Consider the following 24,588-nt stretch of genomic DNA (forward strand, 5'->3'; position numbering starts at 1 on the left):
GATATATTTGCTTCATTTTTTTTTTGAAACATCAAGACACCAAATTCACTGTGTATACACGTTCTGATTTAATGCCTGCAGAAGATTGTCCCTCGGGAATGACGTACAATCAATGCGGCACGGCTTGTCCCTCGACTTGTGATAACCCCGGACCCCAGATATGCACCCTACAATGTGTTGCAGGTTGTTTCTGTGCAGCGGGAACAGTGTTGGAGCAGCCAGGCGGACAGAGATGTGTACCGCTGGAAGAGTGTCCAAGCGGGCCAGGTAGGTCATATTGAAGAAAATGAAAGAAAGAGAGAGAGAGAGAGAGGGGGGAGGGAGACAGAGGGAATGGGGGACAGAGATACATACGGACAAAGAGACCGAGACAGACAGACTGATACAGACATGCAGAGATTATAAAAACTTTAAGCCTTCATCGCAAAAACATTCCAGGGACATATTTCTGGTAGATTGGTGCCTTATCTTCTTTTAACTAAGATATACAGATATATTTGCTTCATTTTTTTTTTAAAATATCAAGACACAATATTCACTATACACGCTCTAATCTGATACCTGCAGTAGATACAAGCTCATATGTGGCATGTTTAGTAAGAATTCATTGAATACATATGATTATTCGCTTAAATCAAGATGATGTATGTACTGTGAGATCTTACGTGGCACGAAAAGAAAAATGCCCCTTTCATGATTTAGTATCATCCTTCAAGTCGTAGGAGCTTCATATCTCGTAATGGTGACTTATGGCAATACATGCACATCCAAGAATCAGCAACTACACTTTTCTATGGTTAAGCGAAATGCAGTCACTCGATTACTTATCACAAACGTTCAAATTTGATGCAAACATGCAAACAAATGATGTTCTGTCAAGATGATATGATTAAATAACTAATATTTGATTAAGTGAAGATGGTGTTGTTGCTTTGTGATCTTACAGGACGAAGGAAAACTTCCCAATAATTTTATGACAACAAGATCAATGTTGTGATAATCTTGTTCAAGTTGATTTCAATTCAGTATTGTAATTTTTTGTACCTGTAGTACTTAATATACAGTCACACCTGTCTATAGCGGCCACCCAGGGAAACGAAAAGAGCGACCTCCATAGACAGGTGGCCGCTAAGGCAGGTTTGAATGTGTAATAATGCGGTGATTGATAGATGATATCATTGAGAGAACTATCCCGATTTGGAAGGTTTTTATGGGCATATCCACTCCATTCGTGTTCCATGTGTATCGTGAACGGGAACAAGAAAGACAAACGAAAGACACAGTGATAACCCCTGTCAGAGACGGACAGACTGATACAGACATGCAGAGATTACAAAAACTTTAAGCCTTCATCGTGAAAACATTCCAGGGACATATTTCAGGTAGATCGGTGCCTTATCCTCTTTTAACTAAGATATACAGATATATTTGCTTCATTTTTTTTGAAACATCAAGACACCAAATTAACTATGTATACACGTTCTAATCTGATGCCTGCAGAAGATTGTCCCTCGGGAATGACGTACAATCAATGCGGCACGGCTTGTCCCTCGACTTGTGATAACCCCGGACCCCAGATATGCACCCGACAATGTGTTGCAGGTTGTTTCTGTGCAGCGGGAACAGTGTTGGAGCAGCCAGACGGACAGAGATGTGTACCGCTGGAAGAGTGTCCAAGCGGGCCAGGTAGGTCATATTGAAGAAAATGAAAGAAAGACAGAGAGAGAGAGAGAGAGAGAGAGAAAGAGAGAGAGAGGGGGGGGGGGCATTTGAGACAGAGGGAATGGGGGACAGAGATACATACGGACAAAGAGACAGAGACAGACAGACTGATACAAACATTCAGAGATTACACAAACTTTAAGCCTTCATCGCAAAAACATTCTAGGGACATATTTCTGGTAAATTGGTGCCTTATCTTCTTTTAACTAAGATAAACAGATATATGTGCTTCATTTTTTTTTTCAAATATCAAGACACAAGATTCACTATACACGCTCCAATCTGATGCCAGCAGAAGATACGAGCGGATATGTCGCATGTTTAGTAAGAATACATTGAATACACTTAATTATTTGGTTAAAGCAAGATGATGTAGGTACTGTAAGATCTTACATGGCACGAAAAAATGCCCCTTTCACGGTTTAGTATCATCTTTCAAGTCGTAGGAGCTTCATATCTCGGTAAGATGACTTATGGCAATACAGTTATGTACATCCAAGAATCAGCAACTATACACTTTTCTATGGTTAAGCGAAATGCAGTCACTCAATTACTTATCACAAACGTTCAAATTTGATGCAAACATGCAAACATATGACGTGCTCTCAACAATGCTCAAGGTGATATGATTGAATAACTAATATTTGATTAAGTGAAGATAGTGTTGTTGCTTTTTGATCTTACGGGACGAAGGAAATTTCCCAATAATTTTATGACAACAAGATCAATGTTGTAATAATCTTATTCAAGTTGATTTCAATTCAGTATTGTACTTTTCTGTACCTGTAGTACTTAATATACAGTCACACCTGTCTATAGCGGCCACCCAGGGAAACGAAAAGAGCGACCTCCATAGACAGGTGGCCGCTAAGGCAGGTTTGAATGTGTAATAATGCGGTGATTGATAGATGATATCATTGAGAGAACTATCCCGATTTGGAAGGTTTTTATGGGCATATCCACTCCATTCGTGTTCCATGTGTATCGTGAACGGGAACAAGAAAGACAAACGAAAGACACAGTGATAACCCCTGTCAGAGACGGACAGACTGATACAGACATGCAGAGATTACAAAAACTTTAAGCCTTCATCGTGAAAACATTCCAGGGACATATTTCAGGTAGATCGGTGCCTTTTCCTCTTTTAACTAAGATATACAGATATATTTGCTTCATTTTTTTTGAAACATCAAGACACCAAATTAACTATGTATACACGTTCTAATCTGATGCCTGCAGAAGATTGTCCCTCGGGAATGACGTACAATCAATGCGGCACGGCTTGTCCCTCGACTTGTGATAACCCCGGACCCCAGATATGCACCCGACAATGTGTTGCAGGTTGTTTCTGTGCAGCGGGAACAGTGTTGGAGCAGCCAGGCGGGCAGAGATGTGTACCGCTGGAAGAATGTCCGAGTGGGCCAGGTAGGTCATATTGAAGAAAATGAAAGAAAGATAGAGAAAGAGAGAGATAGAGAGAGAGAGAGAGAGGGGGGGGGGGATTGGAGACAGAGGGAATGGGGGACAGAGATACATACGGACAAAGAGACAGAAACAGACAGACTGATACAGACATGCAGATATTATAAAAACTTTAAGCCTTCATCGCAAAAACATTCCAGGGACATATTTCTGGTAGATCGGTGCCTTATCCTCTTTTAACTAAGATATACAGATATATTTGCTTCATTTTTTTTTCGATATCAAGACACCAGATTCAATATACACGCTCTACTCTGATGCCAGCAGAAGATACGAGCGCATATGTCGCATGTTTAGTAAGAATTCATTGAATACACTTAATTATTTGGTTAAATCAAGATGATGTAGGTACTGTGAGATCTTACGTGGCATGAAAAAAAAAATGCCCCTTTCATGATTTAGTATCATCTTTCAAGTCGTAGGAGCTTCATATCTTTGTAAGATGACTTATGGCAATACATGTACATCCAAGAATCAGCAACTACACTTTTCTATGGTTAAGCGAAATGCAGTCACTCGATTACTTATCACAAACGTTCATATTTGATGCAAACATGCAAACAAATGATGTTCTGTCAAGGTGATATGATTGAATAACTAATATTTGAATAAGTGAAGATAGTGTTGTTGCTTTGTGATCTTACAGGACGAAGGAAAACTTCCCAATAATTTTATTACAACAAGATCAATGTTGTGATAATTCTATTCTAGTTGATTTCAATTCCGAATTGTACTTTTCTGTACCTGTAGTAGGCCTACTTAATATACAGTCACACGTGTCTATAGCGGCCACCTATGGGAAACGAAAAGAGTGACCTCCTTAGACAGGTGGCCGCTAAGGCAGATTTGACTGTTTGATAATGCAGTGATTGATAGATGATATCATTTAGAGAACTATCCCGATTTGAGAGATTTTTATGGGCATATCCACTCCATTCGTGTTCCATGTGTACCGTGAACGGGAACAAGGAAAGACAAATGAAAGACACAGTTATTTTTTTTTTTAAACGGGGGAATCCTAGGTTTTCAAATCTGAAGAAAAGTGTTAACACGCTAACACGTGATGATAAGTTGAGCCGTGACCAACTAAGAATCTCTTCAGCATAGGAGGTTTTGTTTGTTTGCTTGTTTGTTTGTGTGTGTGTGTTGTTGTTGTTGTTGTTGGTGTTGTTGTTGTTGTTGTTTTGTGTCATAAATCGATTTCCTCATAGAAGTACCGCTTGCAACAATCTCACCGCGATTTATGCACAAAATGACTTTTCTTTTTTTTTTTCCTGTTCAGTGAAGAACGCGCCTGGCGAAGACACTTTCGGCTCTTAGAAATTTGCCTCTGATCATTTTTTGTGAAAACATTTCCAAACTGAATCAGCAATAAAATTCAAAATCCGGTCATTCAAATTCACTATCGGAGCATTCAAATTCAAGAGAGGAGCACGCGTTTCAGCAATGAGCATTCAAATTCATGTAAAGCTGGCGATAAAATTTCGTCGGTCATTCAAATTCGTGTATAGGCAACCATGTTCGAAATAACTGCATTCAATTATTTTAAAAGAAGTCCTGAATTAACTTAGTTTGGGACCGTGTGTGTGTGTCTTTTTCATTTAGCTTTGAATATATCGGGATCCACGATGAACATTATTTATTTTGCAGTAGAGGTCCACCTGTTCATCAAAAAAAAAAAATTGCACTCGGGTCCCACGAAAAGGAATATACAGGCACATCTATAAGCCCCTCGGACAGGACATAAAATGGAGATGCCATGTGTGAGAGAGTCATAACTCATGCACGTGAAATATTCCACATCATTTATTAATCTCAAAGAGCAGGGGGTTTAACCCGGTGAAATGGTCCCACCTTACATCCAACTGCACCCCATGGAAGGCCAGCTATTGCAGCTGAATATGGGCTATCCAGCCGTCTTCCTAGATGGAAAATGAATAAAAAAAACATTAGGGACTGTATAGCCTACAGACGAGCATAATACGGAAGGTGGGTTGACACCTTTAAAAAATCCACTACATTGAAATTGATAACATGAGCACTGTATACGTCTTGTTTGTTGTTTATTGCTATATCATTGGTTTACTTTTGCGGTGTGCGGGACTATGTGAGATCATTGTGAGTCAGTTTGTCTTTAAATTGATGCATTTCAATTGTGTGATAAGTGTTGGGGCGTTGTCAGGCATGCAGTATCATCGATTGTGGCGTTGTGTTGTTTGGATGCACTGCTGATTGGACCTTACAATTTAAATTTATTGAGATGAAAAACAAAGAATACAAGAATGCAAGCCTTCATTGGTTGTAAATGCCCTTTCCCCTTTCTTAAAAAAGTCTACTCAATTTTCTTGTTAAATTGATCGCACGAAGTAGGAACTTGATCGCCTGAAAATGAAATTGAACGCTCCAAACAAGCTCATTAGAACTATGACGGTACTATCGCGTGAATTTGAATGCAGGAGTAGGAAATGCAATGCTCGCATTATTTTGGAAATTGAACGCCCAAGCGTGAATTTGATTTAACGAAAACGAAAAAAAAAAAAAAACTCCCATAAATGAAATTTATTGTTCGGATTCTGAATTTGAATGCCGGAATATTTTCGCGTAAGTGCGTTTTGTGAACTTGAATGCACATTAATCGATTTGAATGACAAAAGTATGAAATTGATCGGGAAAACCTATACTATATCCATGATATCTGTTACGGGCAATTTAAACCTATTGAACTGCGATTTTTGAACACTGAAGTTATCATATATCAGTCTAACTCACGACAGCATGTTACAGCAAGCACTGATGATAGGCCTATATTGGCTCTTGAAATTCATATTACTCGGTAATTATTCCCCACGCTCATATCGAATCACATGAGGGGATATTGTATAAGTATAAGAGCCCAGAAGAACAAATGGCTGAAATGTCTAGGATTGTTGTTGGTGTTACTATTGTTGTTGTATAGTTATCCCCGAGTCCTTATCAGAGATGTGTGATGTTTCTCTCCTATTTAAGATCGGTGCCCACCTGGGATGACGTTTAACGGGTGTGGGTCAGGGTGCGGGCCCGCCCGCTGTGGCGTCCCGCTCAACAGCCGTAGATTCTGCCCAGCAGTGTGTCGGCCTGGCTGCTACTGTCCTGAAGGCTTGGTGATCGACTGGAACGGGGACCGGTGTGTTACTCCTGCTCAGTGCGGTAACGATCCACTTTCAAACCATTACCGACTTTCCTGAAAACTCCCAGTCCTCCATTTTTTCTCTCTCTCACTCTCTTTTCCACTTTTAGTCCTCCCTATCCAAAATAGAAACTGGCCCGAACCTTTTTTTTTTTCGTATGATAGTTAAGTCGTTTCATAGTTGCCCTGTGATTAGAAATGATGTCTTATTCCCTATTATCTAAATGTTAAAGTAAATATGACCGTAAATATGGAATAGGCTTCTTTTTCTTCTTCTTCTTGAATCTTGTGATCCATGTCAGAGTTTCGCATATCGGGAGAAAACAAAATTAATTATTGAAGCCAAACTATAGTATATGCGTATAACGTGAGCAGCCATTTAGGTTTATATAACCTGCAAATTCGCTTAAGTCTCACCCAAGAAAAAGAAACTCCTAAAAAAACATCGGTCACCTGCCGGAGGACACTGAAATATAGCAACTTAAGCATGTTACTGTAGAAATTAATTTCTCTCAATCAAATCTTATGTGTCTTTATCTTGTATACTATTTGTACCTGGCTTTTGTTGTACTAGGTGTTACAAAAACATTCCCCAATTTTGATTCTTAATAGTTCAAAAACTATATATCAGATAAAACTGTCATTGATATGAGTAATAGCTGAATAGTGTACAAAATTAGTTGGAGGTGGTTTAGATATGAAAAAATATATTAGTTTCTTGAAATCAATGATTTATTTCAATGTTAGGTTCCAGATTTTGATCATATTTTAACCTTCTGTACAAAACTTGAACTTTACACAGGAACCAATAGTGTGTATGTGAGTGTGTGTTTACAATGACCCTGAACAATGGACCTGGATACCACCTGTTCAGAGCTTTGCTGCAAGGCACATAAATGCTTTTTATTCATGTGGATTGTCTTCAGCACTGCTAGTCTGACTTCATGATACAGGGTGAAATGCATGCACATGAAAAAAAAATAAGCACATGTTTCCATGTGCTTGCATACACCACATTTCAGAATAAATAAAGACTAGCTGTGATAGTGGAATTCCTCAGAAATGTGTAATAGAGCATTCCAATCCTGGCCATTGTGTAGGACCATTGTCTGGGTATCAACAACACACTCCCATACACACCAATAACCCCTGTGCAAAGTTGAAGTTTTGTACAGAGGGTTGAAAATAGAGCAAAATCTGAAACCTAACTGAAAAAAAAAATTAATGTTGAATTTAACGAAACTGAAGCATGCTTTCATTTTCAAATTACCTCCAACAAAATTGTACACTATTCAGCTATTGCTCATGTCAATCTGACATATAGTTTTTGAACTATAAAGGATCAAAAGTGGGAAATGTTTTTTGTAACACCTAGAAACTAGTACAAAACCAAGCAAACATTATTGAGGTTCAGCTTGACAACTCGAAGTGCATTCCTTATAAATTATGGAAAGAATAAAGTGAAGAAAATATTTACTTGTTTTCATTTGTCTCGAATTTCACTTTCTTCATTCTTTTAAATTTAACTCTCAAATTTTGACTTTTCTTCAACAAATCGTCACACTTGAGACATTCTGGTTCTGTTATTCTTGCAGAAATAACGGTAAAATGTTCAAGAAATAAAGAGAAATTGAAAATTGTATTTCTTTTTTTTTTATCGATTAAACACCAGGAAATTTTGGCATTCGACTCGTTAATGGTTCGAGCGCCAGAGAGGGTCGGGTGGAGATTTTCTACGACGGGGCTTGGGGGACCGTTTGTGACGACCTTTGGGACCTCAACGACGCTCAGGTGGTGTGTAGAATGCTGGGCTACCCGAGAGCCAGGAGGGCCGTTAGTCGAGCATACTTCGGTGAAGGTCAGGGTCAGATAGTCCTTGATAATGTGCAATGCGAGGGAAGTGAACAAAACCTGACAGAATGCAGTCACACGGGATATGGCGTGCATAACTGCCGTCATTTAGAGGACGCTGGTGTTGTATGTCAAGGTGAGTGGGCAGAATTTCCCGTTCACAATATACATACTGTAAGACTTGATGAATCAATATTTCTCAAATTTCCCTGTCAAATGCTTTTCTTTTTATGTCTTTTAATTTCTGTGGCAAAAAAAACTGCTGGAAACTGCTTATCCAATAAAGGCGAGCCAATGGATTAAAATGGAGTCAAAAGGGGCCTGAGCTTTCAATCCTAGCAGAATCTTCGTCAGAGGCAAAATGACAAACAAGCATGGAAAGCAATCACATATAAGGACTACACACAAGAACAGACAGGGACAGGCTGGGTACACAGAACAAAGAAAACAAAGGAGAGGGTGGGAGGTCATGGGCAAGGAGCCCAACAGGTAAAGAGAGGGGGATTAGAGCAGGAGGGTGGACAGAGAAAGGGCAGAGGAGAGTGGACAGACAAAAGGCAGAGGAGGGTCAGTGCTGATCAAGAGGATCAAGGGGGCAACCAAGGAAGGAAAAGGATGAATAGGGAGGCAACATCAAAGAAGATAAGGAACACCAGAGGGATAAAGAAAGGGAAAGAGTGAAAGAGGCAACAGCAAGGGGAAGGGGGGGGGGGGGCTGAGCAAGCAGAGAACCCTGAAAGGATTACCAGGAAGAGGCAGCAAAAGGAAGTAATCAAACATATAAAAGTGTATATACACACTCAGTAATGATAATGACAATTGAAATAACAGTAATGAAAAAGATATTGATAAAAGAAATGAAATAAAACACATATGAAAAAAGTGGGGGAGAGAAAATTGTATACATTGTATGTAGATAAGCAGGCAAGGCATAGTAAGCACAAGTATGTATAAACCAACAAAACCAAGTGTGTGTATGTTTAGGTAGAAATGGGCTGTATAAAAGAGACTCGGACTAGAGGAAGGAATTGATTAAGAATAAACGGGTCTGCAAATGGAAAAAGCGCAAGGAAAGAACAGAATGAAATTCAAAAATGAAAAAGAGAATAACAATTGTAATAATAATAAAAGGAAATAAAAGGTGGTTAGTCATTTCCCTCCTGGATGTTGAGGCCATGGGGTTGGATAGTGTGAAGACGTCTCATCCAGAGCTTCTCTCTGCTGGTTCTGACTGTGTCTGGACGAGTGCCTAAAGATTCAATGCCCTGTAGAGTCATATCAGTGATGGAATGATCAGGTAGATTGAAATGATGGCCCACTGGAGTGTCGAGCTTGGCTGTGTTGACAGTAGATCTGTGTCCATAGAAGCGTCTTTTGAGTGTTGTCTTGGTTTCCCCAACATACTGGATTCTACAAACTCTGCAAGTGATGAGATACACGACATTAGTGGTGGTACAAGTGATGTTTCCCTTCGTGTGGTGAGAGAGGCCGGTAGAGTTGCTGGTGACAGAGTCACTCTCGTGGATGTGTATGCTACAAATGATGCACCTACTGGCTGAACATTTGAATGTGCCATGCTGTAAAGGAGAAGAATTGTCAGTGAGGGAGGGTACTTCAGCACGGACAATGAGATCCTTGAGGTTGTGGGGGCGTCGGTATGCCAGGATGGGAGTATCTGGGACGGCCTGTAAGAGACGATCAGAGGTATGAAGGATATGGTGGTTATCACGAAGGATATTGTGGAGAGAGGGTAAATTGGGATGGAAAGTGGTCACGAGGGGCATTCTGTCAGTGGTGTCCTGCTTGTTGGTTTTCGGTTTGAGAACTTCAGATCTGGGGAGAGAACGAACTGTGTTGATGGCTTGTTGAAGTCTCCTGGTACCGTAGCCCCTGGCTGCGAGATGTCTCTTCAGGTTCCTGGCATGGAAAGAAAACTCAGAATCCTCAGAGCAGATACGGCGAAGTCTGAGGGCTTGACTGTAGGGGATACTGGTTTTGCAGTTTAACAATGGTAATAATAATAAAAGGAAATAAAAGGTGGTTAGTCATTTCCCTCCTGGATGTTGAGGCCATGGGGTTGGATAGTGTGAAGACGTCTCATCCAGAGCTACTCTCTGCTGGTTCTGACTGTGTCTGGACGAGTGCCTAAAGATTCAATGCCCTGTAGAGTCATATCAGTGATGGAATGATCAGGTAGATTGAAATGATGGCCCACTGGAGTGTCGAGCTTGGCTGTGTTGACAGTAGATCTGTGTCCATAGAAGCGTCTTTTGAGTGTTGTCTTGGTTTCCCCAACATACTGGATTCTACAAACTCTGCAAGTGATGAGATACACGACATTAGTGGTGGTACAAGTGATGTTTCCCTTCGTGTGGTGAGAGAGGCCGGTAGAGTTGCTGGTGAAAGAGTCACTCTCGTGGATGTGTATGCTACAAATGATGCACCTACTGGCTGAACATTTGAATGTGCCATGCTGTAAAGGAGAAGAATTGTCAGTGAGGGAGGGTACTTCAGCACGGACGATGAGATCCTTGAGGTTGTGGGGGCGTCGGTATGCCAGGATGGGAGTATCTGGGACGGCCTGTAAGAGACGATCAGAGGTATGAAGGATATGGTGGTTATCACGAAGGATATTGTGGAGAGAGGGTAGATTGGGATGGAAAGTGGTCACGAGGGGTATTCTGTCATTGGTGTCCTGCTTGTTGGTTTGCGGTTTGAGAACTTCAGATCTGGGGAGAGAACGAACTTTGTTGATGGCTTGTTGAAGTCTCCTGGTACCGTAGCCCCTGACGATGACGATGCTGAAATATTTTATGTAATACTACCAGACTGTAAACAAGGGTACATTTTATTTTCCATAGAATACCATAGAAAGTGTTTGGTTTTATCTTTGACGTTGAGCTTAGGTAAAACACCGAAGTTGAAAGTGAATGGTTTTAATTTCTTTAACAGTTAAGAAAGTGATACACTTCCTATGGCTCACATATATACATTGTGTTTACATGACGATCACGTTGTCATCAACTTATGTAGTATGTTGCCTCCCAATATAAAAGCGCATTGATTGACTTCCTTTGGGATATAAAGTACAACATACACAATATAAACAACTCAATTTGCACTTCGATTTTTCAAGCTACATAGTTGTCAGTTACTTTTCCCTCCGTGTCAGAAAACATGCATTCCTTAATATGACGATGCTGAAATATTTTATGTAATACTACCAGACTGTAAACAAGGGTACATTTTATTTTCCATAGAATACCATAGAAAGTGTTTGGTTTTATCTTTGACGTTGAGCTTAGGTAAAACACCGAAGTTGAAAGTGAATGGTTTTTCATGACTGGAATAAAGCTACAGCAAAATTGTCGAGTGTGGAATCGACGCATCTTTTTGGCAATAGTATGAATATAAATCTGCAATGGTAATCAACTAACAAAACGAGATATGAAAATAGAGTAAAGTAGGAAGTATATGTCACAATTTCTATGTGATAGGATAGCAATGGATGAGAAACACGGCCCAATCCAAATGATGTTATAGCCGACGAGCTGACCTGAAAACGAAGAGTAGATAGTATACTCGAGTATATTGACGAGTATTGTCAATCACAACTCCTTGTCATCTAGGTGATGCAGCAGTGCAAGTAAAGTTTAAAGAGCAAAATGGGAATGAAACTTACGATTTAAAATGTCTTTGTACCCAACAAAAGAAAACGTGAATTTTGACGTCCGACTCGCTGGTGGGCCGAGTGCCAGAGAGGGCCGTGTGGAGATTTTCTACGACGGTGCTTGGGGAACCGTTTGTGACGACTTTTGGGACCTCAACGACGCCCATGTGGTGTGTAGGATGCTGGGCTACCCGAGCGCAAGGAGGGCCGTTAGTCGAGCATACTTCGGTGAAGGTCAGGGTCAGATAGTCTTTGATGATTTGCAATGCGAGGGAAGTGAACAAAACCTGACAGAATGCGGGCACGACGGATATGGCGAGCATAACTGCCATCACAGCGAGGACGCTGGTGTTGAATGCGCAGGTGAGTGAAATTTGTCACGTTCCTTAATTTCCATGGAGTGGCAAAAAACCCGCCCACATAGCTGTCACCAGAAGTGAACGGTTCTACCTGAAATTTGTTTTGTTGCGTATGGGTTAACAGAATATGAATAAACAACCATTACATCCGTTCATATGAAATCGTATACTATGGTATACTCTAATGCTTTATTACATTTTGCAATTCAATGCCAAGGGCATTTTGCTTTCTCTTGTCTAAAACAATGATGACAGCAATAGATTTTCACTGCATATCGATAAGAAAGCCTCAAATACATACGCACACACACAAACAAACATAAACACAAACACACACACACTCAAATACAAACACCAAGTACAATCCTAATGATGCACTCTTAAAAGAAATAACCACAACGGGGTAATTTTTAACCCCGTTTCCGTGGCCAACTATGCACCTACTACAACCGGGGTTAAAAGTGGCCATGTTCTCCGTGGTCACTTTAAATAACCAAGCATCGGGGTCACAAAAATGACTCAAATGGGGTCATTTTAATTTCAATTTAAAACTGCGTTTTAATTTTACCTCCACTGATTATCCAGCATTAACCACTCCGATGTTCTAACAAGTTTTTATCAATTCTTTTATCTTTCAAATCTTTGCTTTTCTTTAAGTAGAGCAATGCTCCAATCCTGTGCAGTGCATTGTGGACCCCTGCACATTTGCAACTTGCGATCTGTTCCCCCTGGCCGAATGCAGGTACAGTATACTTGTAGTTTCAAAATAGGGCCCTTCATAATTTCATGGGAGTATGAAATAACGAAAGTAATCCCCCGGTTATTATGACCCGTGTAAGCGTTACGTATGTCACCATGCATTACTTTATGTGAAAATGGAATTATTTGATTTGGATTCAATACAATTTCCGTTATTCTTGCATTAAAGACTAATCAATGTTAAGACATGGTAGTTATACGACACAGTCAAATAACGAGCACAATGGAGTCTGGTCTCCTCTAGAACGCAACATTTCTATTTCCTTTGTGTACGCGTAGTCATGAAATCATATTTCCTAACATTTGCTTAGGTCAAACTCCTGCACTTGCGTTGCGGAGTTCTTCTCCCGGAATGAGCAGGTGAGTTGCACTTGTCCCTCGGGAATGACGTACAATCGATGCGGCACGGCTTGTCCCGCGACTTGTGATAACCCCGGCCCCCAGATATGCACCCGACAATGTGTTGCAGGTTGTTTCTGTCCAGCGGGAACAGTGTTGGAGCAGGAAGGCGGACAGAGATGTGTACCGCTGGAAGAATGTCCGAGTGGGCCAGGTAGGTCATATTGAAGAAAATTAAAGAAAGAGAGAGAGAGAGACAGAGAGAGAGAGAGGTGGGGGGGGGGGTTGGCGGGAGAGAGACAGAGGGAATGGGGGACAGACTGAGGCACATATAAACGGACAAAGAGACAGAGACAGACAGACTGATACAGAGATGCAGAGATTACAAAAACTTTAAGCCTTCATCGTGAAAACATTCCAGGGACATATTTCTGGTAGATCGGTGCCTTATCCTCTTTTAACCAAATTATACAGATATATTTATGTGCTTCTTTTTTTTTCCAATATCAAGACACCAGATTCACTATACACGCTCTAATCTGATGCCAGCAGACGATATATGCACATATGCATTGATATGCCGCATGTTTAGTAAGAATTCATTGAATACATATAATAATTTGGTTAAAGCAAGATGTTGTAGTTACTGTGAGATTTTATTTATTTATTTATTTATCTATTTCTAATCTTTTGTCAGGGTAGTCCATTCACCAATAAATAGCGGTCTTCCATGGAGCCCTGAATAATATTGATGAACATATGTACATTAAATAGCAAAACGTATATACAGAAGATGACATAATACAGTGTAGATACATACCAGCATACTGTACATTGCACAGTAACATAAAAAGTACATGCCACAGCAAGAGTTCACCACAATGCTGAAATAACAATTAAAAACGCTATTATACAGGAATGATAAAGCCCAGAATGAATTTCGGGTGTTACTTACAAATAGCAACTTTGCTCAAACAATCTCTTAAATGAATATAATAATATGGAAGAAGCTGATCTAATTGAATGATCTAGCCTGTTCCATTCAAGTACAGAGGATACGATTGGGCTGCACTTGTGACAATCAGAGCGATATCTTGGTACACATAGATTTCCACTGTCTATTAGCCTTGTATGATGTTCATGTACATCACTATAGGCTTAACTAAGTGCACCTGAAGGTACGAAGGTGCTAAGTTATGGACGCATTTATATATCATCATAACGCGGCTGAAATCAAAACATTTGTTTAGTGTCATCCATTTAAGACTTTTGAATAAATCAGCTGACGGTGTGTCAAATGTTTTGTCCAAAATTATTCTTGCTGCCCTCTTTTGAATTTTTTCTAGCTTAGTTGTATGGGATTGAAATCTGTTTGACCAAACAACAGAACAGTAATCAAATTGTGGTAACACTAGACTATTATAAAGTAATTTTAAGAACTGTTGGGGCAAAAAAGCCTTCGCTCTCTTTATCATGCAGACACTTTTGGGTACGTTTACATACATTTTCGATTTGTTTAGACCATTTCGGTTCTTCATCTATTAAAACACCTAAACATTTAGTGAACTGAACTCTTTTAATCCGACTACCATCTAATGAAATACTGAAATTTTCAATTTTCCCGAGATTAGCACGGGAGCCGATAATCATGACAGAAGTTTTGTCAGTGTTAAGGACGAGCCGATTTTTCTTAATCCACCCCATTACTTTATTTAGTGCAACAGCTATCTTTTCTTCTAAAACTGTTGCGTCATTAGCACTGACAGTGAGGGTCGTATCGTCAGCGTACATATCTATAACACCTTCTTAAGTACACTCGGGTAGATATATTGAAAATAAAAGGGGACCAAGAATTGACCCTTGAGGTACACCCAATTTAATAGTTGAAGGGTGGGACTTGGCTCCTTTGAATTGCGTCACTTGCTGTCTGTCACTTAGATAGGATTTGAACCAATCTACAGTCGTCTTGCTACACCCTATACACTTTAATTTATGTAAAAGTAGGTCATGATCTACAGTGTCAAATGCCTTCCGAAGATCTATGAAGGCAACTCCAGAAATTTGATTATTATCTATATTCAAAGACCACTGATTCACAAGTTTTGCAAGAGCAGTTGATGTGGAATGAAATGGTCTAAAACCAGATTGATTAGGGTGTCGTAAATCATTCGCATTCATGAATTCGCTCAGTTGTTGATGTACGGTCCTTTCGATAATTTTACTCACTGTTGGTAAGATTGAGATGGGGCGGTAGTTATTCAACGAAGAAATATCTCCTGCTTTAAATATTGGTACTACCCGAGCCTTTTTCCATTCACGTGGAACAACTCCCGTAGACAGGGATTTGTTGATAATATCGCAAAGAGATTCTGCAATAACATTCTTTGTCATCTTTAAAAGTTTGCAGCCGATGTGATCTTCTCCGGTTGCTTTATCTATGCCAAGAAGCTCGATCTGTCTCAATACAAAATCTCTCGTTATCATACTTAAATCAAATTGAGAATGAGATGGAACAAAGCCTTTGTCCTCATCTAATATCATTTGAGAAGTATTCCTCTGTAGGTCTTTTGTAATTTTAGTAGCATTAGATATGAAAATATTGTTGAATGCTTCAGCAATACTTGCGTTGTCCGATACTTCTGCATCATCAACCTTTATGGTATTGGGAGAAATGGGTGATGATTTAGGCGTAACTTCCCTCAAGCTCTTTCACATTTTCTTACTGTTGTTACGATTTTGTAAAATTTGGTCAGTGTTATACTGTTTTTTTCTTATTCTCATGAGATGAGTAACTTTGTTTTTTAGATATTTATAGGTATTCCAAAGATCATCACTATTGTTAGATTTAGCAGCTTTGAGAACTTTATCACGTTCCGTCATGAGCTTAACAATCTCATCAGATATCCATGGACATGCATGTTTTCTTATCCGCTTTTTGCGCAAAGGTATGTGCTTGTTGATAACATCATTGAAAAGAGTCAACCACATATCCCACGCATCATCAACGTCGTCTATATCTTTTATGACCTGCCACGGAGCACTTCTCAAATCACTATAAAATTCCTCCTCATTGAGATTTTTGAATGAGCGAAATTCCGCACATTCAGATTTTTGATGGATCTTAGCACTGAAATCCCGAATAGCATATACCAAATAATGATCACTAATGCTAGTCTCAAATATTTCCCATTCACTATAAAGTTCTTTGTCTGACACAAATATCAAATCAATTAAAGTAGAAGCAGTATTTGTAACTCTTGTAGCAGTATCAATTAACTGACTTAGTCCGTACATATTTGTATAAAACATAACTTTTTCGGCAATCACATCATATTGGTGTGGCATATAATTACAATTGAAATCACCTAATATAATACAACTCATATGTTCCGAGAGAGCAGAGTCCAAAGTCCTGTCTAATTTGTCAAAGAAATCGACGTGAGAATTCGGAGGTCTGTAAAATTCCCCTACAAGGATGGAAGGCTTATTTGGATAATGCAATTCAAACCAAAGGCATTCTAAAGTAGATGAATTCAAATCGTCTCTTATTTTATAGTTGAATCTTTTGGAAATATATACAGCCACACCGCCACCATGTCTTGTACGGTCTCTACGTAATAGGACATAATCATCGATATGCAATTCAGAATCATCAATCATGGAATCACAAAATGTCTCATTCAAACCAATGGCATGAAGGGATGTATGTCTCAGAAGTAATCTAAGTTCATCAATTTTAGAAATTAAACTACGAATATTCAAATGGGCAAATTTTAGACCCCTCTTTCTGAGCGGAGGGATTGAACCATTCATCAAATTATTAATTTTACTTTTCATTAGTTCATGCGGTCGCTCCTGAAGAGCGTTTTGTGCTTCGCCAGTGTTAACATTATCATTGCAATTCAAATTTTCGGTACAAACTTTCAAAGCACTGTTAGAAATTGGTTGTGATTTTGACTTCAATATACGAGAACTCGCACAGTGTTCACCGAAGTTAGAGCGGGAGGTTAACAGCATGTTGCCGTCACGAGACGTAGATGCTCGTGCCACCCCTGTTGAGCTTTTGTCAGTGGAAGCCACGGGTGGGTGGGGTCGATTTCAGCCGCCCTCGAGGTGGAATCATCATGAAATTCCGTGTTGAGGATCCCACCACTTCAGCATACGATCTCTGTTGAGAAGATGTAGTGGGTTGCTCTCTGGGTCGCCTGATGAAATTTCGCATATTCGAAGCAAGATCTTACATGGCACAAAAAAAAAATGCTCCTTTCATGATTTGGTATCATCCTTCAAGTCGTAGGAGCTTCATATCTCGATAAGATCTCGATATGTCGCATGTTGGGGGCGCTGTGGCATAGTGGATGAGACTCCCGACTCCCGATCGGAGGTCCCGAGTTCAAATCTCGCCCAGTACTTACGTCCTTGGACAAGATTTTTTACCCACTATGTCTCTCTCGACCCAGGCGTATAAATGGGTACCTGGCAATGCTAGAGTAATATAGGTTTTCCCGGTCAATTTCATACTTTTGTCATTCAAATTCACACAGCGCACACGCGCGAAAATATTCGGGCATTCAAATTCAGAATCCGAGCGGTAACTTATGGGCGTTCCATTTCGTTTTCGAGAAATCAAATTTACGATTGCGCATTCCATTTCCAAATGCGAGCACCGACTTTCCTACTCGTGCATTCAAATTCATGCGATAGTCATGTGATAGTCCCGATGAGCTTGTTTGGAGCGTTCAATTTCATTTTTAGGCGATCAAGTTCCTACTTCGTGCAATCAATTTAAGGAGGAAAATGGAGTAGACTTTTTAAGAAAGGAAAAAGGGCCAACACAACCAATGAAGGCTTGCATATAGTGTAATTATGATTGTTTACAGGTTCTACATTGTTCTCTGTTCATGTATTCTTTGTTTTTCATCTCAATAAATTTCAAATTGTAAGGTCCAATCAGCAGTGCACCCAAACAACACAACGACAATTTAATCATATTTCGTGATGATACTGCATGCTGACAACGCCCCAACACCAACCACATATAATGACAATTCATCAATTTTAAGACAATTTATCAATTTAAAGACAAACTGACTCACAGTGATGTCACATAGTCCCGCAAAAGTAAACCAATAAGACAGCAATAAACAACAAGCAAGACGTATAAAATGTTCATGTATCAGTTTCAAGTAGTCGAAATTGTTTAGTTTTTTTTTCCCTCGAAGGTGTCAACTAACCCCCCGTATTGTGCTCGTCTGTAGGCCTATACAGTGCCTAATGTTTGATTGTTTGTTTCTTTTTCCATCAAAGAATATGGCTGGATAACCCATATTCAGCTGCAATAGCTGGTCTTTCATATGGGGTCTAGTTGGATGTATGCCTTAAACACCCTGGTCTTTGCGATGAATAAATGAAGTGGGATCTGTTACGTGCATGAATTGTGCTCTCTCACACATGGGACCTCCATTTTATGTACAATCCGAGGGACATGTGCTGTATGTTCATTTTCGCTAAGCGCGAGTTCAAAATTTACAATGAACAGGTGGATCTCTACTGCAAAATAAATAATAGTCATATATAATCCCAATATATTCAAAGCCAAATGAAAAACACTTGCATACACGGCCCCAAACTAACTAAATTATTTGGAACGTGGTTGCCTATTCACGAATTTGAATGACCGACGAGATTCCGTCGCCAGCTTGACATGAATTTGAATGCTCATCGATGAAATGCGTGCTCCTCTGTTAAATTTGAATGCTCCGATAGTGAATTTGAATGTTGCGATAGTGAATTTGAATGTTCCGATAGTGAATTTGAATGCTCCGACAATGAATTTGAATGCTCGGATAGTGAATTCGAATGACCGGATTTTGAATTTGATTGCTGATTCAATGCTGCGAGCGTGGAATGCGTGAAATCGAATGCTCAGAATAGGAACTTGAATGACGAAATTATGAAATAGACCCTGAAAACCTATAATAATAGCAGGGCCCTCTGGTAGAACAGTGGCAACACTGAAGAGGCTCATGGATCCTGTATACTTTAAAGGGGACCTCCGGATGATTTTCAGACTTTTACATTTGAACAACTATAAATTAGCTAAACTGATTACAGATTTTCAGAATTTATAGTGACTGGGATGAGAAATAAGAATGTTTCCAAATTTATAACAAATTGCAATGAACAGGGATGACATGGCAGCCTCACCATAAGAATGCATGAAATGGGGCTCAAGGAAGCAGAACAAAAGAAGAAGGCATGCATAGATTCTTCACAGGTGAACTTGTTGAGCAAGTGGTATTGTAATGGAATTCCACTGCTACATTTCTAAAATATGTGAGGCTCTGATGTCATCAACACTGTTCAGTGTAATTTGTTTAAGATTTTCATTCAATTTGTTTCTCTGCTCAAGAACCACAATAAATTCCACAAATCTATACATGGAGCTGTCGATTTATGTACTACATGATGTGAAATTATGGAAATCGTCTGGAATGCCCCTTTAAGGGTTTCTGAGTTACGAAGTGAAGGGATAAGTAGAAAATCCATGGCATTTTCAAATCGTCTTCCCCGTTGTGTACCATGAAATGAAATAAGGGAAATAGGCAAAGATATATCGAAATCAGGGAAAAACATAAATTAAGGAATTCGAGAAATAGTGATGCTGTAAATGGGATGAGAGATGTGGCATGATGTAAATGAGATTGTATCCCAGCCTCACAACTATTCCTTTGCTACAGTTGGCTGCAGAACTATTCAACCCCCTTGCATTATGGACACTATGGCAAATTAAATAACATTACAATTACTAAATCATATACAGGTAGTGAACAGATAGTTTATTACAAATGTTTACCTGATCAATAGTCTTTGATTTGCATATAGTTAGACACTTTGATCATTCATGCATGAAGAGATACGGTCCAGTGAGCACATTATGGTCATTTCAGACCTTTCTGTGATCACTGAAGCATGACGTGTTATGGTCTGATGATCACGATTAATTTCTTTTGTTTTTATGGAATTTTGAATAATATCTTGCCATTCTATACACACCTCTTACCATTTCAATGGGTTATATTCCTTTTGACATGATTTAAACCTTGAATCATTAATATCATGGCTAAACCTCTGTACAAACTCTATGGTAGGACTTTCACTAGAAATGAGTTCATTTAAATATTTTTGTACAATGAAAAATACCAATTAAAATATTAAGAATCCTACATCAAATTCAGTCATATTGTGTCACCTATCAAAACATTGAGTGAACAAACCATGTTCAACGAAGCATTTCACCTTACGCTTCAGAGATCACCGAGAGGACTGAAAATGACCATAAATGTGCTCACTTGACTATATCTCTTTATACATGAATGATCAAAGTTTGTAACTATATGCAAATCAAAGGCTACTGATCTGTTATTTACTTGTAACAAACTATCTGATCGCCACTTGTATGATTTAGTAATAATCTGCAGTTATAATATAATTCATTATACCAGAGTGTCCAAAATGCAAGAGAGGGATTGAATAATTTTGCTGCTAGCTGTATGTGCATGATTTGCTTTCTTTCTTTTTATGCCTCCGCCACGAAGTGTCGCCGGAGGCATTATGTAATCGATTTTGTGGAAAGCGTATCTAAAAAACCGTTAGAGGTATCCTAATGAAACTTGGCATGTATATGTATGAGGTAGCGAAGTTGTGCCTATCAACTTTTGGGTGCACATGCTCAAGGTCAAAGGTCAAAAGGTCAAGGTCAAATGTTCAAAATTTCACTATTTCCCCTGTATCTTTGCAATGGCTGAAGGTATTTTCTTGAAACTTGGTGTTTACGTGAACTACCAAATAAAGGTTGCCCAGAGAGAGATTTCGGTCATGAGGTCAAAGGTCAAGGGTCAACGGTCAAGTGAAAATGTTAAAATTTCACTTTTTTCACAATTATTTCAAGGTATCTTCATGGAACTTAGTATATATGCATGTACTGACTGACAGTGATCATGTAGGGATTCTATGGGTCATGGGTAAAAGGTCAGGGGGTCAAAGGTCGAGGTCAATTTGCAGGATTTTTTTCTTCAAACTTAGTGTATGCATGTACGTGTATTGCCCAATACAGATTCTCTTGGAAGTTTCTTGTCAAAAGGTCAAAGGCGAAAAGGTCAAAGGTCAAGTGAAAGTGCTAAATTTTCACTTCTTCTTTAAACTTATAAAAGGGTCAAAAGTTGGGTACAAATCCCCAAATACCTGCACTCTTATTAGACAGTACAGTCATTCATCCAAATAAACCTGGTTCAAGGAAAATGAACATTCAATGCATTTGTGACAAACCTGTCATTTTTTTATATTTTGCCGGTTATGTGAAACTGTCATCACACATTGTCAAGACATTGTGCTATAGACCTATTCAGAGAACCATGCAATTTGGCGGAGGCATACCAGTCGTCATAGCGACATTTCTAGGTGTTTTTTTTGTAATCTCTTAATTGTTACAGCAGAAGAAAAGTATTGATGAACATAAAATATTTCGAGTTTTTTATGTAATGATGAATTAAGACGGGAAATTCTATTCAGATTTTGCGAGACATGTCAGACGTTAAGGCTTTCGCTTCGTCTAAATCTTTGTTTCCATGATAAGAAAAAAAAAACATATTTTGAAATGCAATGATTTGACATTGGTCTGATCTCAACAATACTCTTACTGCTCCTGTGGTTGCTAATCCTATATCTGTTGCAAGTAACTTAAACATGTTATAGACTTGATATCTTTCAACGCTGAAGTTGTCAAAGCGGCCAACTTGCGACACCACGCTACAGTATTAATTACTATAGCAAATCTTGATAATTATGCTGTGATACAGGCTTTTAACAACTTATCCCACTGTAATCCCCATTGTAATGAAGACTCACATGAGAGGAAACTAGCTAGATAAGCCTGGGGATGTTTCATAAAGCTGTTCTTAAAGTTACAAACGACTTAAGACCAACTGGTGATCAGTTCTTGTGCTGAATTATTGAAATTCTGATAAGTATAGCACTTAAGAACTGATCACCAGTCGTTCTGAAGTCGTTCGTAACTTTAAGAACAGCTTTATGAAACACCCTCCTGGATTGATAAATAAATGAAATGGAGGGGTTGTATTTCATGAAGCGTTTTGTGGAATATTCTTTTTTCGTAAATTTGCTCTCAGCCAATTAAATGTAAGGATTTCAGTAGCTTATCTGACAAAACGCTGCATGAAATGCCCCACCCATGTTTGATTGAGATATGGTACCTGACGTCTTCATACTTCATCAGAGCAATACTATGTTCCTCTTCTTCTAAGATCTCTGCCCAATCGGAATGGAGTATCTCGAATGTGGGTCTGGGTGCGGACCCGCCTCCTGTGACAACCCGCCTGGCGGTGGTAGAATCTGCCCGGCAGTGTGCGTGGCTGGTTGCAACTGTCTCGGAGGCCTGGTGAAAGACTGGAGTGGAGACCGCTGTGTTCCTCTTGAGCAGTGCGGTAACGGTCCTCTTTCAACCCCGGAACCGTTTGATTGGCCTACCCTTGGAATGCTCTGAAAGATCGAACTCCACTCTTCACGAAAAGAAACGCACCAGACATCTGCCTTTTGATTTAATTGGTAAATTGTTATTACGTTTGCCTTAAGATCAAAAAGGTATTATTCCTTACCATAATAGTGAAACACCCTTCACATTCTCTTCCTTAAGTTTTATCAATATGGGGTGATTTCGCGGTCCAGAAGTTGACTACAAAATGTTGAACTCGCCTCCTTTTTCCATCTTGACTCTTTTGTGATCCATGTCAGACTTTCGTGTGGACAAATTCTCGTTCCGAGTATAGATGAAACTTGTCATGTGTAGTTTTCATGCAAGTTGAAGAAGAAATTGATTATTTAAAAAGTTTAGTAATTCATATGATTCAAAATAATATTGATCAACGATTTAGTTCTAAATTGCAGATTTGTTGCAAGACTCGGAAAATAAAGGCCACAAAAACATTGGCCCTTGAGCAGATACACTTTAAACCCAACTTCAGCTATGTTTCAGTAAGAGTTGATATCTATTATTAAAATCACATGCCTTTACTTCTTTATCCATTACTTCTTTATTGCTCAGATTACTCTTGTGATTTTTGTAGCACAGAGTATAATACTCATTTTGATGATATTAGATAAACCAGAAACTCTATCACAAGGAGGAGAAAAAAAGAGTAACTACATGCACGAGTAGTTTGGTATCTTTTCGATAAAATAACAACACCATAGGCAGTTTCATTCCCGATTTAAAATGAATATGCCATTCTCCAAAATAGACATTCGACTTGCTGATATTGCTATTATTAGGGGTATACTGATAAAAGTAACTACTGAGTCATCACCTTATGACTATGTCAAAAAAGAACGAGAATATCTCCGAATTTGAGACAGCAGTAGGTGTAAACAACAAACGACAAACTAACAGTCCTCATGTACTCGATAAAAACTTTTAAAATGGGAACTTCCGGATACGCCATTGAGTTAGATTGACAAATGAACACATGTTTTTGTACTGTTCGTTACATGCATATAGTTTTTCATTTTACAACAAGAAGTTCTTGCATTTTCGCGCGTGTCGTTGTTTGGGTGGATGGATAGTTGTTGTTCTTTTTAATCTATGATTCTTAGGAAACTTATTCTTACTTTGTCTGATTTAACTTTTCTTCATCAATAAATCAAGATTAAGAAGCATTTTAGTGTTGGTCTCATATCTTGTTTGAGTAGACTTTAAGAAATAGAACTTAAGCGTCGTAAGATATTTCCAACATTCTGAGGCCTTACACCTTGTCCTCGGAATGTGATATTTGAACTGTTTTGACTTGAAATGTAGGGTGCGTTCCAGTGCTGTACCAGCGCCAGAGGAGCGCTCGAACACTGTTTACTGTAACAACCGACCCGAGCCAAAATTGGACCACACCCCGATGTGCGTCAAAAGAGCCCAGTCCAAAAGTTTACCAAAAATTCGTGTGTGAACAATGCGGGTAACAGGCACATAATAAATAGTCATAATACAAAAAGTGCGTTCTATTTTTCGGGATCTCTGTAAGTACGAATTGCATAGTTGAATATGTGAGGAGGTGAATGAACCCGTTGCTACAAAATGTGTGACCCCCTCTAAAAAAGCTTATGAGGTGCGCTACCCACTGAGCGCTCGAAACTCTAAATCTGGCACAGATCGCAACTGCTCGCCTGGGGTCGGT

General features: G+C 39.2%; 2 protein-coding genes across 2 annotated transcripts in view; both read left to right on the forward strand.

The window, feature by feature from the left end:
• The window catches only part of LOC139743639 (scavenger receptor cysteine-rich domain-containing protein DMBT1-like), a 263,637-nt gene that overhangs the window by 82,092 nt on the left and 156,957 nt on the right, over window positions 1-24,588 (forward strand). The gene's annotated exons all lie outside the window — the stretch shown is intronic.
• LOC139743631 (uncharacterized) lies at window positions 173-23,396 on the forward strand. Its single transcript, XM_071654099.1, has 9 exons — window positions 173-267; window positions 1,578-1,686; window positions 3,039-3,147; window positions 6,211-6,390; window positions 8,043-8,357; window positions 11,934-12,254; window positions 12,911-12,992; window positions 13,321-13,562; window positions 22,672-23,396. Exons 1-9 carry the CDS (start codon window positions 173-175, stop codon window positions 22,908-22,910), a joined length of 1,692 nt encoding a protein of 563 aa, XP_071510200.1. The 3' UTR covers window positions 22,911-23,396.

The sequence above is a fragment of the Diadema antillarum genome, unplaced genomic scaffold (genome assembly GCF_040938485.1).
Source record: "Diadema antillarum isolate AM-2024a unplaced genomic scaffold, OU_Dant_1.0 seq00001099_RagTag, whole genome shotgun sequence".
NCBI classification, from domain to species: Eukaryota; Metazoa; Echinodermata; class Echinoidea; order Diadematoida; family Diadematidae; genus Diadema; species Diadema antillarum.